Consider the following 21,834-nt stretch of genomic DNA (forward strand, 5'->3'; position numbering starts at 1 on the left):
TTTTTCCTTTTTATTTCCATTTTTTTAATTTCACAAGCTTGCATATATACTGCACATACATTCAGTTCAAGGAGGGCGAAGGCACGAAAGGCAATTTGACTGACTACTGGTTGTGTTTGGGGAGGGAGGGAGGGACGTGGGGCGGGCAAACGGGCGGGCTCTCGGGAGAAACCGCAAAACAGGTTCAAACCCGCTTTCTAGCCTACCCTCGGCCAAAAAACAATTTGCAAATGTCCACTTAGCTGCCAAGACCCTTCCTGTCTTTCGATCATCTCCTCTTCTTCCTTTTTGAAAAATGGACAGAATTCATTCGGAACAAACGCTTGGATCTACTTTGAGAGAGAAATGCAGTGCGGCCTTCCCCCGGTTGAAAAAGAACCCAACATTGAATAAATTAGGATAAATTAAACCAATAAATTACACACAATCTGCAGGACATCATCCACACCGACGACAGAAAAGAAGGCGAGAAAAAAAGCAGCCGTGATGGAACACGAGTCGGAGCTGACGGGGAAAGAAGGAAAGAGAAATCAACACCACCGCTCCAATTGGAATTACTGCACTAGTTCATCATCACCACGATGACGTCATAGAAAAACAAGCATCCACAAAACACAGAACATATTGCTAAGTTATACAAAAGCACTTTCGCTCACTTCATCAGTCAGCGTCATGGATATTTACAAAAGAAAGGAAAGGAAAGGAAAGGAAAGGAAGGATGACGAGAAGAATCAAAACTAGTCAAAGCATCGGCAAACAAAAAGGAGAAAATCCTTTCAAACAGCTCAGCCAACGGGTCCGAGGAAACGATGGAGCGCATGTGCGAGCCAGCGAGCGAGCTAGCGAGCACGCACACGCACGCCGCCGCCGCCGCAGCTTAATGAGAGTCATTTACATGTCAGGGTGGCTCTCCCGGGGGGGGGGGGGGGGGACGAGGGGAGGGGCAGGTCGCGTTGAGAATTGTGTCACTCACTGGTTCACAGGTTCTCATAATCGGCCTTTTCTCTTGCGCACGCACACGCAAAACACTCTGGAAAATGAAAGAAATGAAAAAAAACCTCTCAGCTCTTGTGCGCAAGGTGTGCGTCCACGCAATTTTTACATTGGGCGGGCGGGACTCCATTTTCCCGCCGCCCGACACTATTTACAGCAGCAATCCTCTGAAAATGTTTCTTTTTCCAAAGCAAACAAGCAAAAGGGAGAAAGAAAGAAAGTCACAAATTGGCAACCAATTGCTCTAACCTACAAAGGACAACACAGAATGAAACAAAGTCATCGCTAAAAACAACTCAAACAATTGCCACCGCACCTTTTTAGATGTCCATATTGATTCATATTGTACAACAAAAAAAAAGTCTGGCTCCAAGGAGGCTCCCTCCGCAAGAGTCCGCTTTCCTTTTCTTTGTGGCACTTTGAGACGCTCGGCGACAAAGACGTGCGGCGGCGGCGGCGGCCCGCCCGCCCGCCCGCCCGCCCGCCCGCCGTCATGAAGCTCGGAGCCGCTCTGCCCGCTTGTGTTTGCTTGAGCAACCTGCCCCCTTTTCATCTTTTGTCAAAAGCATCCATGGATCTGTAACGCGGACGCAACAACGTGAGCCCGACCCTCCGAGAAAAAGGTCGTTGGCGGAGGCCGAATGAACGCAAAAGGCTAACGTTGGCGACGGGAGAAAGCTTTCGCCGGAAACTGGACAAATTCAAACATCAAAAATAAATCAACGCGTTCAAATCTCCAAATTTCAAACAAAACATTTCAAGTGACGCAAGAAGCACAATAGTCAGTCCGGCGTCTAAGCTCCCTTTCAAGACTCCTCATTGGAATCATTTATTCACTGGAGGGAGCCAGGGAGGGAGGGGACAAGTGCCCAACGGCAGCAAGCAGCGCTGACCAATATTCAATTCATCAGCATCCACCACAGAAAGAATCCATACTAATCACGGCAACAAACAGCAGGTCCTCGCTACTTTTGCGGGGACACTTCATCGGATGGGAATGGAGACGCGACCCAGCCTAGAAAAAAATTCCCCATTCCAATCTTCAGTCCATCCATCAAGAAAAAACAAAAAAGCAACCACAAAAGCAGAGCCGGGTCGTCGGGGAACGGAACGGACGCCCAGGACGGCGAGCGAGGAATGCTACCGGACAACGTCGGCAAAAGCGGAGGGAGGGAGGGAGCGAGCGAGCCAACCGACCAACTATCGCAAGTGCCCAAGGCAAGTTGGAATGGGTTTACTCGTGCAGGAGCTCCTGGAGGCAGTTGGGCGACTTGAAGATGTCGGGCACCTCGCTGTCCAGCTTGCAGATCACCTTGTAGATGGCCTTCTTCCACGACGGGTCCACGTCTTTGCCCGCCACGATGGCGTTGAAAAACTCCCGCAGCGTGATCTCCGCCACCTCCAGGAAGCGATCGGGCACCTGCCGGCAAATGATCACAAAATTCTGCATTGAAATGAGCATCATCATTGCTTTGCTTTTTTTTTTCTTTGGGTGACTGGATGATGACAGAAGACCCCATTTCTGGACGTTACGCTTATGCGTGAGATAAAAGCGGCAAGCTTCCTTAAAAGCGTTCCGCCTGAGAAAAGCCACTTCTTGCAACGTTCTCACAACGCCCACTTCCCTCGGTGTGACATCTTTATAAGGCTCGCTGTAAAAAAAGAAAATACAACCTGTGACCCACAAGCGGCTAAAGGACGCGTGCACGGGAAAAAAAAAAAAAAAAACTCTCGTAAAAGAACTGATATGGAGCGTACCTGGCTGCGTTGCCTGTTTTGCTAACGGAGATGTTGTTTTTTTTCCCTTAGGGCTTTCAAAATGGCCACCATTGTGGAAGTGGAGCGTGACCTTTTGCCACACCGTGACCCTTTGTAAGTCCAAAAAAGAAAACGTACAAGCTGCGAGCAAACGAGAGTGTGACAGAGGCAAAGAGGAAGCACTTGAACGCTTTCGGAACCGGCCGGGCCAGCCGGGCCGCCCGGGCCCCGAGCGCCGCGCTCAGCCACAGCGCGCCTGGCAAGGCTCCGTCACACCTTGACGCCAGCCAGCACGCTGTCACATGCAGCCGCACCTCCTTGTGCCAAGGAGATGACACATCCTGTGCGTGCGGACACACACACACACACACACACACACACACACACACACACACACACCCCGGCCACACTTTGGCTCCGTCTCCTTCCGTCAGGGCGACACAGGCTTTAGGGGTCACCCGCTCGGATAATGCTGACTGCCTCCCCGGAAGCGGCCCAGCTCGCTTCATTGTCCTGTTTGTGGCTTTAAAATGAAGGTTGCTCCCGTATGAGCTTTTTTACCGCGGCATCTCGGAGACACGATTGGGAGAAGCTAGCTACGCTACAACTACTGCAAGAAGCATTTACACATTGGCCTTTTGCATACTTGTACTTGAGGCCAGACCTCTGCGCACAATAGCTTTGGGTGGCCCCTGCTCCTCTAGTGTCCTGCAGATACTCATCACGGGTGTCAGGACACGGCAAGGTCAGCGGCCGGCCGGCCGTTCGCGCACACACAGACTGTAGCAGTCACGCTTGTTCGCACACAACACACATGGGACGACAATGTGCCCCCCTTCTCCCCCTCCCCTTCAGGTGATGAATGGAGGCTCCGAGGCCCGTTAGCCCATGCCTTTGCGCAGCGGTGCGAAAGGTGAGTTGTGAATAAGAAGCCCCTCCCCCCCCCGTCCCAAAAAATCCCAACGTCGCCGGGACGGCGTCGGCGAGGTTACGACGACCCGCCGGCGTGTGTGTTACTAAGAATATTCCGGCGTGCAATTTCTCCTGACGGACGTTTTGACTATAAAAGGGCAGCAAAACGCTGACTGCGACGAGAGGCAATGTCAAGGAGAAAAGGGTATTGGTATTTTAGATCCTCTTGACTGAGGGAGGGAGGGAGGGAGCGAGGCGGGAGGGAGGGAGCGAGGGAGGCAGCGGCGATGGCGAGGGACCGCCAAGAGGACCGAGGGATCGGCGTCACGCCGCAGTTATTTCTGACCAATTTTTTGGGTTTCTTTCCACGTGATGTATGTGAGGTCTGTTTGTCACGGCATGAGATGCGGTTGTGAGTTGAGGCGCTCCTTCCAGCTGTTCCACGCGGGCAGAAAAAGAACACGAGGGCTTAATCACGCTCATTCACTGACTTCAGGTTGCTTTGAGACACAAGGATATGGGATTTCCTGCTTTTTCGATGAGATCATAAAAGGTTTGAAAAGGCTTGGGGGTCCAGAGCCTGAGAAAGCTGCTTGGCTGTTTGTTTGCTCCCGCTTGCTTTTGGGAACTGTCAGGAGATGTATTGCACCTTCTATTTGCACAGCATTGGCCAAACAAGACAAGACCCTGGAAGATAAGGCCGGCCGGGCTCGATAGGCCCGCCTGCGCGTGTGTGTGTGTACAGTATAGCCTTGAAGGATGAAACGCAGGCAGGGACATCACACGGCCCGGTGACGGCCGAGCGGGTTAATCGCTAACTCCTGCTGGGAACCGGCTTCCCGGCCGGGACTTTTGCAGGCAGCCGGGCAACGAGCTTCTTGTGAAACTTGAGCAGGCCTGTCGAACCCTGGCCACGCTGGCTCTCTCTCTCTCACAGTCAGTCAGTCAGTCAGTCAGTCAGTCAGTCAGTCAGTCAGTCAGTCAGTCAGTCAGTCAGTCAGTCAGTCAGTCAGTCAGTCAGTCCGTCCGTCCGTCCCCTTTGCCTCGCATATCTGTTGCGATCGATGGCTCATCTACAAAGGCCTCGGTGAGTCCTTGGCCCACGCTTGTCACTTTGGACAAACACGACCCGCGTCGGCCGTCTTTCTGCCCCTGGTCCGCGAGAGCGCTGATAAGACTCGAGTCCAAGCGGAGTCTCGGTTTTGACTCTGTCCCGCCACGTGGGCTCCTGGACAGGAAAGGGGCCCGAAAGCTGAGCAAACACCCGGCGATAGCCTCGCCGGAGAATGCCGAGCCCTTGAGGCGCTTCTGCGTGTGCGCACGCACACACGCACGCCACGTGTTTGTGAGACTGAGCAGTGGTGTCACATGAGGAGCTCTGGAGGAGTCGACGGCGGCACAGGCTCAAAGACGCCAAGTCATTGGGAGCTCCGAGCCGCAAATGTCGATTCCTTAGAGACACACTGGCAATGTGTAAGCACAAAGAGTCCAGGTCAACGAGTCATGTCACAGCAGAAGGAGATCGGGGGGGGCTCCGGAGGTCAGCAAGTCAGGGAGACAGAGCGAGCAGGAGGCCCGAGGGAAAGAAAGGAGCGAGGGAGTCTGCGAGATGGGAAGAGGACATCTGGAGAGGGAGCTCCAGAAAGAATAGACGGGGCGGCAAGGAGGGAGGGAGGGAGGGAGGAAGGGTCACCCCACAATAAATGATGGAGAGAGAGCCAGCAAGCAGGAGGAATAAGATGTCGGGATGCAGATTGGAGGAGGACCAAGAAAGAAAGGGGGACTCATGCATGGAATTGGAGTGGGGGGAGAGTGACTTGGACACATCTGCACCTCTGATGCACGCCCCGGTCATTTTGGCACGGCTCCCTTCACCACGCTCCATTAGTCTCTCACACACACGAGGAAGGCAGGTGGGGGGGGGGGGGCAAAATGCTCCAGAAATAATGACATCATCAGCAGCAGCTGTGCCACTGAGCAAGGTGACCAGGGACACAAGAAAGAAAAGAACCAAGGAGAGAGGCAGAAGGGACTTGGACTCAGCCACCATCGCCGTCACTTGCTCAAGTTTTCAGCCAGCAGGCATTTTTAAAAAAGGTGCTGCATCCAGAGTTCCTGCCTGGCTGCCTGCCTCCGCCGAGGAGTGCGGACGCCGGTGGCATATTGCATCGCTTTTATTTTTGGCAACTTCAATCTATAGCAGCGCCGTCTTATTCATCTCGCCCAGCGCAAGTCTGACTGGATGAGAAATGTTTGCCTCGGGCGCCCTCGCGTCCTGCTCGCGCTTCCTCCGTAGCCGCCGCAACCTCGTCACCTCCGAGGTCAGACAAAACCTCCGCCCAAAACGAGCGTCGCAACAAATGGAGCCAGCCCCGAGAGGGCCGTGAAGGGAGCAACGGCTGTGGGGGGGGGGGGGCACACAATGCGGCCGCTTGGACAGACAGCATCTGCTCTCCTGGCAAGGGGGCGGGCGGGGCGGCAGGTGGAAGAGGAGGGCAGGATAGGAGCTCACTCGCTCTCTCTCTCTCTCTCTCTCTCTCTCTCTCTCTCTCGCCCACGGCTCTCAAACTCAAGATCCCAATCTGGCGAAAGGCCCAAATTCAATGGTGGAGCGCCGTTACATAACAAGTTTGGAGCATTGGCACAAGTGGCAAAAAGTGCCGCCCGCCCTGGCCGCACTCTCTGCTGTTTCTCAAGCTCTTCATTCATAAGGCGAGCATCTCTTGCATTCCCACCACGAAGCCCCACAGGTGGAAGAAAAGAGGAAGAGGGGGAACTCAAAACCGGGCCGCTTGTCACCACTTTCAGCAAAGAGATCACAGCCGCTCCGCTTCCTCTTTTAAATGTCTCCGCCCACCTGCAGAACTGGGCCCGGTGGCTCCTTTGGAAATGGGAGAGGTTCCCAGAGCCGTCATAAAACTGTCTTTTTATCCAAGCGGGCCTCCATTAGCGGCTCGCACACATTCCTACTCGTGAAAGATGATGTGTGTTGTCGTTGGGGGTTCAAACAGGACAGACCCAGGGGGGGGGTGGGGGGGCGCTAAGCGAGAGTTTCCACCGGACATGAAAGCGCGGGCCGCTCAAAGTCAAGGCTTGTTTGATGGCGGCGGACGTCGCAAATGAGAAAGCGCAGAAGAAAGGCAAGAAGAGAGACGAGGGGCAGAAAAGTAGGTAATTAACGCCAAAGTCTTTTAATTACCAGCTAGTGTTCATTGTGCCAGAAGGAATGTGACAATGATGCCATTAAAACTTGCCTAATAGGAGGAGAAGGCCAGGGAGAAGAAGACATGCGAGAGAGAGAGAGAGAGAGAGAGGGAGAACAAAAGCAGAGAGGCAGGCGATGGACGGAAGGGAAGGGAAGGAAAGGAAGAGAGAACGGAGCGAGGGAGGAAGGGAGGGAGGGAGGCAGCGATATGAAAGGAAAAGAGGAAACAATCGCCACAAAAGACGAGCTGGGAGGGAAGATGGGGAGCGTATTAGGCCAACACAGTGACAGAGCAGATTAGCATCAAACAAGAAAGGCCACGGACGGGGGCGGGGGGCAGGCAGGCAGGCGAGGGGCGAGGGGGGGGGGGGGGGGGGGTCACTCAAACAGAGGACATATTCATTCCAAAGACGCCACCAAGGTGGATGGAACTTTGATGATGCACAATCTGCCAAACGCAAACTTGCGTGCATGCGTAGGCTCCTGTTTCAAGTGCTGGTGCAGGCAGGCAGGCAGGTAGGTAGGGGAGGGGGAGGAGGAGGAGGTGGAAGAGAAGGGGGAGGAGGGGGAGAGCTCCACACAAAAACAGGCCTTGGGGGCATCCTGATGCACACATGCAGTCATCGCCATCCAGCTTCACGTTTCCTCTATGACTCACGCACGCACACACACACACACACACACACACACACACACACACACACACACACACACACACACACACACACACACACTTAAGACGGAACATCCTGACAAACTTGTAAGTATGTAACACACACACAACGCCCACGTGCACAACAAAAAGCCCCCCCCCCTCTCCACACACACACACACACAAACACTGCGAGTCTTGCTTGCTCGCCTGTGTTGGTGGAATTTGCATGGCTGGGCACATTTTGCCTGGCGTTGGCCCGAATCAGCTCCTGCATTTCTCTCTCTCCCACACACACACACACACACACACACACACACACACACACACACAGACACACACACACACACACACACACACACACACACACACACCTGCCGGGCCAGCTCATATGCAAAACAAGACAGCCTACAGCCACGCCCACCCGCCCGGCACTCCAAAGACTTCTTCACCTGTCCTGGCCTCTTCTTGCAAATGCTCACATTTCTGAATGCAAATGCAAAAGTAAAAAAAAAAGGGGGAAGCCGTTTGCCCTCAGCCGCTTTTGGAGGCGTACGGTGGCCGAGGGCTTTGGCTCCAAAACCAAAAGCCAGTCCTTCTTTGGAAAGCACCCAAATGAGGCCCAATCAGAAGCAGCGAGGGAACCACTTCTTTCTTTCTTGTTTGGGTTGATGGCAAAAACAGGGGGCAGGCACTGGTGAAACAAAGCTTGCAGCTCAGCTTACCTACCGTTGCAAGCGCCTGGCTTCCGAGTGCTCGTGCCAGCCCAGCTCTTCAAAAGCCTCCCTTTAGAGGACGCAAGATGGATGCGGGAAGTGCTCTGTGTGTGTGTGTGTGGCCCCGGTGGACAAATAACGCACACAGAAACAGACGGGCCCCAAAAAAAAAAGCGTGAGTGAAGCACTTCAAGTGTGAGCTCTGCAAAACTCCCACTGCTCGCAAGGGCACTTGCATCCAATACGTCATCCCCCCCCCCCACAAAACCACCTCCACCGCTCTCCCCTGACTCCCTCCCTCCCTCCCTCCCTCTTACCAATGCTCTTTCTTTTGTCTCTCACCCTCCGTAGCCTATCTATCCATCTCCCACTTTCCCCTTCTCCCCCTCCCCTATTGCTCTGGCTAAAACAGTAGGACGCTTAACCTTGATAACGCTGAAGCCCGCCCCCCCAAAGTGACACACGCGCACATAGGCGCGGGAGAAATGCTTTGCCAGCACGCTCGGTCCGGTCCAAGGGACGGGTGGGCCGGCGGGCGGGCCGGCGGGCGGGCCGGCGCCAGCAGCGGCCCATTCACCCTTGCAGGCACAGTGCGCCACCTACCACAAAACGCTGGCAGAAGGAGCAAAAAAGGAGAAGGCGGCAAAAGGCGAAGTTGCCCGTCGCTGCAAGACGAGGAGGACGGACCAGGAAGTCGACAAACAAAAGATGGGGAAGAGGCGCTGCGCTCGTCTTCCTCATTTGCAGAAAGCCCAAAACAAAACCGCATCCACTGAGCTAACCATAAGCTGCCGAGGCCTTCCAGTTCCTTTCAAATTGGAGCAAAAAAAAAAAAAAAAAAAAAAAAGACAGCGCCGTGTTTACCTCAAAGTCGTTGGCCTTGTTGTAGTGCATGTTGAGGGCCCGGAAGAGCTCGCAGTCGCGGCTGACGCTCAGGTCCTCCACGCCGGCGGCGCCGTCGTTGATGGACTGCCGGGCAAACTTCTCCATCTGGATGTAGTAGAACTCGCGGAAGTTGCTGAACCACTTGATGAGCTGCGAGGTGATGCAGCGGTTGAACTGCAACGGGGACACAAAGGGCAAACTGCCTAAGCGTGGCCCGGGAGATGAAAGGCCCAGCGAAGAAAAACGCCAAGCCGTAATAGACGCGTGAAGTAAGACAGCGAGACAAGAGCGCTCAAGTGAGAGCGTTCGTCTTCCCCGCTGGGAAACAACCCCCTCCCCCCCCTATCATAACTGGAAAAGGGCGGCGGCGGCGGCGGCGGGGTTTGCTCCGCAAAGGCATAATTGAGCAGAAAAACGATTAAGTCATCATGTGAAGCGCCCTGGCCCGCGGGGGGGCTCAAACAAGTACTTAACCCCGTTGAGCAATTACACCCTGATTCTCCTCCCCTCTCCTCTCCGCACCTCCCGGGCAGGAAGAAAGAAAGGAGAAGAAAAAGAGAAAGGGGCCGGGACCAGGAGCCGCGGCCAAGACCGCAGCTATCTGATCCGTGCCGCTCGGCCGGATTCAAAAGGGCCGAGTAAACCTATTAAGAGCCTCAGCGGGTCCCCGGCTCGCCTATGAAAAGCAGATGAGGACATGCGCCGGCCCCTCCCAGCGCCGCCGCCACATGGCTACAAGAATGTATTCTTTATCCTCTGCAAAGAAAGACTACCATTAGCGTTGTTCCGATCCGTCTGTTATATTGCCCCCGGGTGGCCGACAAGCAAAATGCAGTCATTTTATCATCGTCTCTAATTGGAGAGGGCCCAGGTAGCAAACGCTTGCCGCAAGCCCGGTAAGCATCATCTGCTCGCTTGCTCGCAAAGCGGCCTTACTGCGCTCTGCAGAAGAAGAATGAACCAGAGGGCCTCGATGCAAAAGCGCTGAGCGGAGCGCCGGCCGAGCCGTTTTTGACATGGAGATTAGGCTATTGTTCCCCGACACGCAGCGACGTGCACGCGCTCCTCGCCATCGCCGATTGTGCGATGTAAAGACGAGGAAGTCGGCAAAGGCTGGAAGCATCGGCGGGTGACGTCACGGCCCAATAAGTCCGCCTGACATTGGCGCGGCCGTTCGGGAGGTTGCTTATTGCGACGGGGCTGGCTGCCCTAAAGTGCGTGGTGAGCAGAAACTGGGAAATGAGGCAGAGGGGAGGGAGGGAGGGAGAGAGGGAGGGAGGGAGGGAGGGAGGGGAGGGTGCAGGTCAGCGCTGTCGGACAATGGCGTTGGGACGGGGAGGGGCAGGCGGGCGGCGGGGGGTCGGAACGTGAGCAGTCAGCAGGCCGGGGTCGTGACATGGACGCGTCAAACAAACAAACCACTGACACTTAGAAAAATTCACCGGGCTGCGAGCGAGCGAGCGAGCGAGGGGCTGCTTAAATGCACACAATGGCCTCGCTTTCCACCAAGCGGCTCCAAAAAAAAGAAAAAATCCACAGCGTCCACGCAGCGCTCACACCCCCTTTTTTGTCTTCCGCCTCAAGCAATACAAACAATAAATGAGGAAGGATTGTGCTAGAAAATTAAAGGTCCGTTGGTTAGCTCAACCTGTCGGTACAGCACTGATACGAGTTTGGTGATCCGCTCCGTCCTTCCGTCTACATTGGCGGCTTGGGCGAGCGTCACATTTGTCCGTCAAGCTTCCGGGAAGACGACGTAAGTGAGTGAATTACTGCCAACGCCGGCCGGCCGGCGTTTCCCACTCGCTCGCTTTGAAGATTGCGCTCGGGCAAACGGCCGCCATCGCTCACAGAAGAGACCTTTGGTGTCAGAGCCCGCTGACGGATAGACGTGTCACTTGATTACAGAGACAGCTCAGGAGGAAATCTAAGCGAGCCCCCCCCCCCCCCCTTCATAAAAGACACCGGAATTCCACCCGATCTGGAAACGTTTTGCTCAAGGCTTTGGCCAGTCCCTTTGCAGCATTTTGAGTCATTAAGTTGCTGGTGGGAGGATAGGATGGAGGACACCCCCCCCCCTCCCCCAATAGCAGCTGAGAAGTGCTGGATGGAAAAGGAGGGAACGGGCTGAAAGGAGCACATCAGCAGCGCTCCTTAATCAGACTTGGCAGGGGTCAGCCAGCACTCACATGAGATGCAACGTATACGTGTGTGTGCGTGTGCGCGTGCGCGTGTGCGTGGCTCGCTAAGAGGCAGATGAGAGAGAGACAGCGAGAGTGTGTTTCTCACACTCACACTCAAGAGCCTGTGAAAGGTCACCTCTTAATGCTAACAGCGCCAGATAGAAGGTGGCGGGCGCGCGCACACACACACACACACACACACACACACACAGTGTCTAGAATAGAACACACTCCACTCCAGCAGGACCTTGCCTTGAAACAATCAAGCTATTTCTTTTCAATAGCAGCAGAACTGAGCGAGACCGGTCCCGGTCGCCGGCCGGGCCTCCGCTCCGACAACCAGCGTGCAGAAAGACAGCGAAGCCCGTCTGGGCCTCCCCCTCGCTCGCTCGCTCGCTCGCCCTTGCTGGCCGGTGGCGTAAGCTCTTCCCAGTCAGCGGGGCTTTCCAACGTTTCCTGTTTTGGCAGGGGCCAATTGTGGCAGATAATCTCCGTCCACCGATTGGCTGACTGTGCACAAAAAGCGGCCCTGGAAAGCGGCCTTTTGTCAGCGCCGACTCAAATCCAGCCGCTGGCTTTTCTTTCTTTCGTTCTTTCTTTCTTTCTTTCTTTCTTTGGCGTCGCATGTGCCCTGTCTCGTCATCAGCAAAAAAAAAAAAAGAAGGGGCGGGCGCAACGACCCTCCTCGACCGCCAGCCTGGGGCGGGATGGATTTGTGCTGGATCGGCCGGCGCTCGGGACGTCTTCCGGGTTATTGGAGGCACGCGTGTCTTAAAAAGCGAGTCAAGACGGGACGGGCCCGCTTCCCACGTTCATTAGCCTCGGGGTCGCCGGCAATCTCATTAGCTAGTCCGTCTAATTCCCACACATGTCTACAAACTTGAGGCGCAGGCCCCATTGTCTCATGCCAAAAACAAAAACAAACCAATGTGACTGATAATCCGCTTAACGATCTTGACCTTGTTTTGTTGTCTGATGAGGTCGCCTGTGATCGTCCTCCTCCTCGCTAGCCATCAAGTCACTCAAACAAAAGCGCTTTAAATCTTTCATAAGAACATGACGTGTTGTTGCCTGTTTGTTTTTGGGCCGCCATTGGCAGGTGCCGAAGGCGCCGCGCCGGGCCGCGCCCCCTTTTCCAGCCCAGCGAAAGTCACGTGACCCGCAAATGGCGGCGGCGGCCTCTGAGAGGAAAAGGGGAACCTTTATCTTCTCATTTGAATAAGATGGCCTGGATCTGTCACAGTGTTTACCCCTCCGTATGGTCAGAGAGGGGCGCGCGCACACACACACACACAAGCAAGAGCAACCAACAAACAGGAGCTATTGTGCTGCGCTATTTTTTTTGCAGTGCAGCTTAAAAATGAGCTTTGTTCATGTTCTTGATGAAAGTCAGGCTCGCCTTCCCTCCCCCCCCCCCCCCCCACCTGCTCTGTCGCCGTCCCACCGTTCCGCAGCCCGCACGCGACTTCCTCGTCTGGCCTCTTTTGCATAAAACCGCAAGGTCGGCCTCATTGTTGACTCGAAGCGAAGCCTGAACATCATCACGAATCCAAGTTCCCTTTTTTTGGAAGCGGGCGTGTCTTTACGAGAAAGCCAACTCACCTTGACATCAGAGAAGAACATCTTGAGCATGTTGGAACTGGGGTAGCGGGTGTAGAAGAACATAAGCTTGGCCTTCTTCAGGTGATTGGGCGACAGACCCTCCTGTATCTGAGAAAGCTTGTCGTTAAGGAGCAAAGGTTTGCGGACAGAGCATCAAACAGCAGGAAATTTGCTTGAACTTTGCGGCGGCCGTATGGGGGGAGGGAGGCAGCGAGCGGCGTCACGGCTAATAAAACGCAGCTGACGCCTTTTTTTGTTTGTTTTGTCGTACATCTGCGGGCTCATTTCACAGTCAAAGCGAGCGAGCGCCTTTTGGCCTGCTCCGTGCGCTCACCTCCAGCCCAAAAGAGGAAGAAGAAGAAGGGCTGCGGGCGGGGAAAAAGGAGCCCATTTGCATATCACAGACAAAGACAGCAGTTAGCGCCAGCCATGGATGGGCAAGAAAGCCTAATGGCTTGGCGCCGCCGCTCGCCAAGCTGGGATATCCAGCTCTGATGTTGCAAACAAGATTCAAGCGGAGAGAGAGAGAGAGAGCTGGCCAGCCCGGCCGGCGCCGAGACGTCTTCCACCTGGACTGAGCGGCAAAGGGAGGCGCTTTTGCCGAGGCTTTCTAACGTGCAATCACATGGGGGGGGGGGGGCTTCCAATGACGTACCCCCCACCCCACCTCTCTGCTTCTGCCAAAGCCTTGGAAGGCGGAGAAGGAGAAGAGGGCCTCCGATGCTTTGGACTGAGCCACCCGCACGGGCGGGGGGGGGGATCACATCTGCGCCGCAGAATGTCCCGAGCCATTTCCGCGCCGAATTAACGTCCGTATAATGTGTCTGAAGGAAAGGAACACAGAAGGACGCCATCGGCCTGTTTTGCGCTTTGCCTTGTTCCCAAAGAAGAATCATAAGATTTCCGCTCTGACAATCAGCGGGGGTTGGCGATGGTGCAAAGCGGTCAAGTGTCCAGCTGTGGCCGAGGCCAGAAGGCATCAGCACATGCAAAAGATCCGCAAAAGATCCTGTCTACTTTGTCTGAGAAGCGGAGGGCGGGGGGGGGGCGGGGGGGGCAGGGTCTTGTGGGGAGAGGAGGGGCACTGGCAGGCTGGCGTTACTCCTCCAGCAGGCCCGGCCAAAAGAGCAGCACTTCACTCCCCACGCCGCACCATCTGCTCCAGTGGAGGGGACACAATGGACGCGCACGCACGCACACACACACACACACACACACTGGCGGTCGGTCAGGCGGTCGGCTTTCAATCAGCCAAGGTGGGATGCTCCATCGCAAGGCTCAGTCTTCATGGGCTCTTTCCCTTTCGAACAAAGGCGGCCCGGCCGGGCCCGGCCCGGCCCGGCCCGCCCGGCCTCTCTTGATCATCTGCAATTCCCTCACAGCTTGCAAATGGAATTGCCATTGGACTCGCGCAGCCATTATTTTGTCATGATGGCGCGCTCGCACCAGCTGGCTGCCGCCGTTCGCCGGGACGCAACCCCGACAAGAAATGGGCGCTCCCCCGACACTCGGCCATCGCCGGCGGCGGCGGGAACCGCTCGCCTGCCCCATTCCAGGTGTAGGGACAAGATGAGTCCGAGTTGGACGGCGGACAAACGAGCAAAAAAGCCATCGCCGCCATCTGTTCGGCCACGCCGCTCGACTTGAGCGCGCCTCGCAAAAAATGTCCGACAAGCTGTCGCCGACCTCCGAGAGAACTTAAGAGCGACTCATGAATTGGGGCAAAAAACGATAAAGCGGCCGTGCGCAAAGCGCCGCCGTCAATCATAAAAGAGGTGCCCGCCGCGTTAAAAGCCGGCTGGCCGGTCGGCGGCATCTGGCCCGGCTGCTTGCTAGCTTGCTTGTTGTGTGATTATTTTCCACTTTCTTCCAGTGGCCGCCCCCCCCCCCCCCCCACTCCCCCCAACCTCCCTCGGTTTTCATCCCTCCATCAAGAGCAAAGGATTATGGATCCGCGCAAAGCGTTGGGCCTCGGGTCTGAAGACAAAACGAGACGAGGTAATGAAAGATAAACAGCTCGCCGAAAACACCTGTTAACGTCCGCTTCAAAAGACGAGACGGAAAGGGGGGGGGGGGGGGGGCAAACAAACACAAAAAAAAGAAGTATTTGGCTGCCAAGCAACAGCCCAAAGGCCCCCGGGCTGTTGACAGATCTTTATGAAATGAAAAGAGAGAGAGAGAGAGAGAGAGAGAGAGATGACAATGGTTGTGGGCTTTTTACACAGCGATGGATGATAAGAGGAGCACAGGAGGCAATCTTGAATACGCATCCTGGCCGAGTCCTCGGGCCAACCTTCTGGAACATGTGCAAAATGCGAAAAAAAAAAAAGGAAGCCGGAAATAAACATGGCCGCCGACCAGACCGGTGAGGTGATTCATTTAGCAGGGAATGAATTTGAATGACTTGAAGCTTTCTAAGGATAACCGAGGGCGCCCATCAAATTTTCATGAGGGAGGGGGGGTAAGGAGGAATACGGAAAAGAAAGAGGAGGGACTTTAGCGCTATTAGCCTGCAGTCTCGGGGGGCCGAGATAACTCGGGATGGAGAACGACCTCGTGGGCCAAGTTTTGAACAAAAGGGACACGATAAGGGGCTGAGTAAACCATAAGCAACAAGAAAGACAGCCAGAGGCTTTCTTTGCACAAAAGGATACGTTGCTGCCGGAGTAAGGCGAGATGTCCGACATGTCCTGCAGGTCGCCGCCGCACTCGGATTTGATGAGCGACAAGGACAGCCCCTCGGCCGTGGCGGCGGGGTGCGCCGGCGAACACGAGCGATGGTGGTGCCCCAGGTGGTGAGCCGACGCCATCTTGGTCCTCAGCCCGGCGCTCTCCCGGGACAGGTCCACCGAGTCCGGCGAGGAGCGCTCCTTGCCGGGGTAGCCGCCCGAAGGTGGGCCCAGCGGGCTCTGGAAGGGGTAGCCCATCAGGGGCAAGGGGAAGGGGTGCCTGAAGGAGGGCGGGCTGAAGCCCATGCTGGCCGACAGCGACGAAGGGTGGAGGGATGGGTGGTGGTGACCGCCGTGGGCGCCCACGGCCGAGGACTGGTGGTGGTGGTGCTGCTGCTGCTGCTGCTGCTGCTGGTGATGGTGGTGGTGGTGGTGGTGGTGGTGGGGGGGGGGATCGCCGGGCGTCTTCCTCACCACCAGCGGCAGGGCCTCCGTTTGGTCGTTGGCCGCCGCCGGCATCCCCGGGATGCCAAAGGGATCCAGCGGATTGGGAATGATGACGTCGGCGAAGCACTGCAGCCGCTGGTTGGCGCCGTGGAAGTTGGGGTTGTCCCCGTTGAGCGCCGCCGAGAGCCTTTCGGGGGCTAAGGGCAGCGGGGGGAAGGCCTGCTGCTGGGGGGCCTGCGGGGGCCGCGGGGGCTTGGCGAACACCTTGACCACCGTGTCCACCACCTGCGTCATGGCCGAGTTGAGTTCCTGCTTGAGCGCTTCGGCCAGCTGCTTCCCTTCCGAGTGCAGCGAGGCGCCCGCCTGGCCTTTGCCCCGGCCCGCCGGTCCGTCTCGCCCCGCTTTGTCTCCGTCGCCCAGCAGAGACGGGTCTCGGAGCAAGGCCCGAGCCCGATCCAGGAAGTGGCCCGGATCCAAGTCGGACATCTCGTTGTCGGAGCGCAAGTCGTCGGCGCCCGGCTCGTCGGCGGCCGGCCCGTCGGCGCCCGGCTCGTTGTCGGACCTGGCCGGGCTGTCCTCGGACAGGTCGCCGGTGTCGTCGTGCGGCTCGTTGTGCTCCGAGTCGTCGGTGGAGTCGTAGATTTGGAAGAATTTCTCCTGGAGCTGTCGGAGCTGTTTCTGCATGTCCTCCAGCTGGAGCTTGAGCTGGCGCCGCTCCTCCTGCTTGTGCTCTTTCCTCTGACACGCCAGCTGGGGGAAGCTGTGCTGCTGCTGAGGCAGACGCTGCTTGCGCTTGTTCTCCCGGCCGCCGCCGCACAGCTCGCCCGCTCGCGGAGGACTGCCGGGGCCCGGCCGCCGGGAGCGAGGCGCCGGGCACTCGGGATCCAGCTCCCGCTCGCCGTCCATCTCGTGGCGGGACGAGGGCGGGCCCAGGACGCTGGGGGAGTGGCTCATGCCGCGGATGATGTTCTCCACGCGGGCCCGCTTGGCGCGCAAGTGCTCGTCGTTGAGGCGCTCCATGTCGCCCGGAGCGGGGGGCCGGCCGAAGGGCGACAAGCACTCCTGGGGCGTGCTCTCTTGCGAGGAGTTGCTGCAGGCGTCCTCCTGGGGCGGGTCGGAGCTGGCGTTGGAGAGCCCGGAGCTGGGGAAGCCGTGCTCGCCTCTGTCAGGCCCGCCGCCGCCACCGGCGCTTTTGGCCAAGTTGCTCTTGAGCAGCTGGGAGATGATGGTGCTGCCGGGGAAGGGCATCATGGCGTCCTCGTAGGAGTTGGCCCGCTTCAGCAACTTGCGCAACACGTTGGACTTGGACTCGCCGTCGCCGTGGTGCGGCTGCACCACCGAGCACTCCACGGGCTCGCCGTCCGAGCCGTGGTGGGTGCTCAGGGAGTTCATGGCGCTAAAGATAGCGGCTTTGGCGCGGGCGATGCTGTCGGTCGTCGCTGCTGCGGCGGCGCTGCTGCTGCTGCTGCCGCCCACGGTCCTCTTCACCCCGATGTCCACGCGTCTTCGCTTGGTTTGTCTGTTCAGGAGGGAGTCGCTGTCATGGTCCGGCATCACGGGCTGCTGCTGCCGTCGCCGCCGCCGCTATCGGGCCATGTCCCGCAAACACGCGCGTGTTTCTGAGCGGAAAGGGATCGAACACAGCGCCGCACGTCAGCAAACGTACCTCACCGGCGGCGGCTACGCGGGTTGCGGCGGGCGGGCGGGCGGGCGGCCTTACACGCTGGCGAAGCGCGGCCACGGCAGGCGGGCGAGCGGGCAGGCGGGTCTTCCACCTACAGAGGGAGGGGGGGAGGGAGCAAGGGAGGGAGGGCGGGGGGGGGAGAAGGGTTGTGGGAAACGGGCGTCAGAATTAGGCCTCTGCATTCCGGGGCCGGCCTACATGGACTGAACCAGTTCCCACGCCACACAAAGCAGCATAAAATTATGATAATGACTTAAGCACTTGTCCTCATTTCCACGTTTGCCAACGTTAATTGGAAGGGGCACATTCAAGCAAAACGGGGTTAAGACGACCGGCCGGCCGGCCGACCGACCGGCCGGCCGACCGACCGACCGGCCCGAACCTTTGCCCGCCTTCCCAAACGCTCGACCCGACCAAACGGAGCGGGGCCCGCCCAGGCGGCCGCTTTGGCTTTGTGCGCGTTCTGCTTGCCGAGGCCACTTAATTCTGCTCAATCGAATGGGTCACCTCGGTCAAGCTCGGACTTAAAGCGCTCTTTACAAAAATCAAAGGAAGCGGCGGCGCTCAAATAGAAAAAGCCACAAATGCAGGAAGAAAAATGCCAAAGAATTTTAGTTAGCCCAGCCGCAGCCTCTAGCTTTTGCTCATTTCAAATTTGAGAAATGGGTTAGGGTTAGTGCTCACACAAACACATTTTGCACCTTTTGAAAATGATAACATTTTTAAAAAGCAGCATTTGGGAAATTAGAAATTGACAAATTGAAATGATTTGGCTAAAGGGAGACTTTGATATTTTTTCCAGAATTGTTAGAAGAGCTCAGACGGGAGGTGAAGCTTCTCTTAAGGAGACACACACACACACAAAAGATCAAATAAAAAAAACAAATTGCAAAAATGTGATCACCAGAAGCCTTCAACAATAGAGCTGGAAATAGTCAGCAGCACTAGCACCTGTCTTTTGGGAGCCAGCACCTGTCTACCACAACACACACACACACACACACACACACACACACACTATCTCTGTATGCTCATAAAGTTCCCTTTTCTATCAAGAAAAAACCTTGTTGAACACAACCCAATCAAAACTTTTTGCCATCACAAAAAACTAAAGGTGTGATTCAACAAAATGATATTTTTTAAAAATATGACTTTTGAATTTCATTTCATTTTAAATTTGAACAATTCGTACTGGAGGTGCGCAACTTGATAGAGATGCGACTCGTATTTGTACAATGATGATGAAAATGATGGCGCACATAAAATGTATGCGGTCGAAACGGACTTTGCAGGTCATCAACTTACTTTCAGCTTTCCCAAAGCTGGAACATCCTCCTCACCTCACTGAGAAACTGGCGCACAACAATTCCTCGCCAAGATAGGCAAAAAACATTCAACTTAATTCATTTTTCAACATGCGCTTCTTCTTTTTTTTTTTTTCTGGTCCGACCGCCCACCGGGCGCGCACCGAGATGGGAGGTATCCGAGGACAAGGTTACTTACCCCCGTAGATGATGATGATGATGACGACGAGGAGGAGGAAGAGGAGGAGGGGGGGGTTACCCAAAAAATGACACACTCACACGCTCCGCCACGAAAACGAGAAAAGATCGCCGCTTGTGCCTGGATTGTGGAATAAAGCCAGGCGCAAAAGAGGAAAACAAGAACAAGAAGCAAAAAGCGATGCGCCGAGCTTTTTCGGCTGCCTTCCCTATATTGTCACGCCACTGATGTGCGGTAAGTGCGAGTGAGCGAACGAGCGCGAGGGCGGGCGGGCGGGCGGACGAGCGAGCGTGCGTGCGTGCGCGAGCTGCCGCAAGTGTGGCGGACTGGATGAGACGAGACGAGACGAGGCGAGGCGAGGCGAAGCGGCGCGCTCCTCCCCGGCCACTAAAAAAGAGCAACTTGAAGACGCAGCTGAAGGAAGCCGGAAGACGTGCGAGCGTCACGGCCGACGGGGCGTGATGTAACCGTGGCAAGCCACCAATAAGAGACGACCCCCCCCCCTCCTAACCAAGCCCCCATCGCACCTCCTAGCCCCCCCCCCCGCAAGAGGAGAACCGAGCACTGAACTTGAACCGGGACCCCCGACGCCATGCGCCCATCTTTTCGTTCTCCCCCCCAAACAAACAATTTCCAAGCATCGTGCCAGTAAGAATCTTTTTTTTTTTTTCATGTTGCAAACATGAATTCGTGCGATTGAAATGTTTGCGTGCTTACCGGGTTTGTTTCTATTGCTATTGCCGCGCCGCGCGCGTGGATGGAATTCGCCTTCTTATTAAACTGCGCAACAGAGTTGGCCTCGTTCTCTTCTATTTGGTCGTATAAAGCGAAATCGCACTGGACTCATATTTCAAGCTTGTGCACCTGCTAAAAGCCCCGAATCTCTTGTTGCGTCTCACGGGAGGAAATGTGAATTTTGTTTCATCAATTTATTAGAACGTGTCTTTCAAACGAGACGAGTCTTTATTATTATTATTATTATTATTATTATTATTATTATTATTCCAATTGTTGCAAGATTAAAAATGCGGTTTTTTTTTGTTTTACTTTTCGGATTATTGAAACGGGTTTCATCTTTTGCATACGTGTCGTTTTTGCATTTCTCCTCCAAGTTGTGCGTCATATTCGCCCCGTTTCCACCAGAGGAAAGGGCGAGGTGCCACCTCCCGATTTGGCCTTTTTTTAAAATTTTGTTTGCGTGAAATAATTATGGAGTCAGCAAAGTTTGAATCTGCGTGCCCCGACCCCTCCTAACACCCCCCAAGTGGCCCGCGGGCGCGCGCACACGCCCCGTTTCTTTCACTTCGAGCGCAATCTCCAGAGAGAAAAAAAAAACAATCCCAAAAAACAAGCGAAAATTCAAAGTATGAGAGCCGAAATTCGGATGTTGGCCCACTCGTCGTCGATGTAATTTTGCCGTGCCGAAGCTCTTTTGAATGCACTGACATATTTATTGGTGCTGAGAGGGGGGCAGGCCGAGGGGAAACGATATTGCCCCCACACGTGTTAAAGGTGTCCTTTGATTGCTTTCACGGATTATTCCAATGACTATTCATCTTTTTTTCGATGCTTACAAATATTTGCAGTATTTAGGTGTATTTTTATCGGGCAGAATAAGACGCAACAATTCGTTTTAAAAAGAAAAAGAATAGTGGGGCGGGCATCTTAAAAGCAGTCCCCCCCCGCGGATGATGATGATAATAATCATGATGATAATAATGATGACGACGACGAAGGGTAGGCGTCGGACTTGCACAGCTCGCCTGGCGATAAAGAGTCCTTATAGGACACTTAATATAGCCAATTCCATTTCAGGAGAACCTGCAATAATGTTACACTTCATGGAATGACAAGACTCCAATCAAAATTCAGCATCGATAAGAGGCACTAACGCCGTGCGTAATACTTTTTTTTTTTTTTTTTAACTTTCCTTTTTAGCAATACATGAGGGTTCAAATGTATCGAATCAACTCCTCCGTACGATGCTGTACATTTCAACATTGCTCACCTACTATAATAAATATTGTTCAATCTATATTAACACCATACGACGATCTGTTGTTTTTTTTTTGTTCTTTTTCAATAAAAAAACAAAACGCTTTTTCACATTGGATGCCTGTCGAACGCGCATGCGGCTGCGGTCGTACTAAAGCCACTGTGGTGTAGCTATTAAAACGAATTAATTGAGTGTAAAAAAAAAAAAAAAACAGATCGCGTTGGCCGTAATTGGTGCGCCGTTGTGGAAAAAAAACCACACAATTTGCATACACTGTTGTTACTTCTTGGCTGTGAGAGCTGGCAGAGTGTGGCCCTCGGTGACCCACATCCCTCTTGCCGGGCTAGACAAGTATACTGCTTGGTGATTATGGGGAGCGGGCGCGCGTAAACTTGCTCACCCACAGCCTCTCCAATTCAAATATGCTACTGCTGCTGCTACTGCTGCTGCTGCTGCCTTATTTGCATGAAAGGAGCCCTTGTTCGACAAACACAGCAGCGAGAGCATAATAAAATACTCGGGCTAATATGATAAGAATAACAATCATCTTAAATGCTGCAAGTCCAAACCAAATGATACGAAAAGAAAACATTCGGTTGCATTGGATTTGCTTGATATTTTAAATACCG

At 54.9% G+C, this 21,834-nt stretch overlaps 1 protein-coding gene across 4 annotated transcripts; it reads right to left on the reverse strand.

The window, feature by feature from the left end:
* LOC147042028 (prospero homeobox protein 1-like) lies at positions 1–19,704 on the reverse strand. 4 transcript variants are annotated; one of them, XM_085937475.1, is made up of 6 exons: positions 19,210–19,704; positions 17,743–17,797; positions 15,561–17,641; positions 12,907–13,014; positions 9,101–9,295; positions 1–2,413 (listed from the first exon to the last, which is right to left on the reverse strand). In XM_085937475.1, the coding sequence occupies exons 3-6, from the start codon at positions 17,574–17,576 to the stop codon at positions 2,228–2,230; spliced, it is 2,505 nt and encodes an 834-aa protein (XP_085793601.1). In that variant the 5' UTR covers positions 17,577–17,641; positions 17,743–17,797; positions 19,210–19,704; the 3' UTR covers positions 1–2,227. The 4 variants fall into 4 exon arrangements, with proteins under 4 accessions (XP_085793601.1, XP_085793603.1, XP_085793600.1 ...); XM_085937477.1 differs by having other exon boundaries at positions 15,561–17,606; positions 17,689–17,797; XM_085937474.1 differs by having other exon boundaries at positions 19,012–19,704.
* Positions 19,705–21,834: the final 2,130 nt, after the last annotated feature.

Source organism: Syngnathus leptorhynchus, chromosome 18 (genome assembly GCF_054491065.1).
Source record: "Syngnathus leptorhynchus isolate UIUO chromosome 18, UIUO_Slep, whole genome shotgun sequence".
In the NCBI taxonomy this organism is placed as follows: Eukaryota; Metazoa; Chordata; class Actinopteri; order Syngnathiformes; family Syngnathidae; genus Syngnathus; species Syngnathus leptorhynchus.

Excerpts from the sequence above, each read along its gene's own strand:
- LOC147042028 (XM_085937475.1), bottom strand. The coding sequence starts at position 17,576 with ATGCCGGACCATGACAGCGACTCCCTCCTGAACAGACAAACCAAGCGA. Across the intron at positions 13,015-15,560 it reads CGCCTTACTCCGGCAGCAAC|ATACAGGAGGGTCTGTCGCC; the intron begins GTATCCTTTTGT and ends AAGCTTTCTCAG. Across the intron at positions 2,414-9,100 it reads ACAAGGCCAACGACTTTGAG|GTGCCCGATCGCTTCCTGGA; the intron begins GTAAACACGGCG and ends ATTTGCCGGCAG.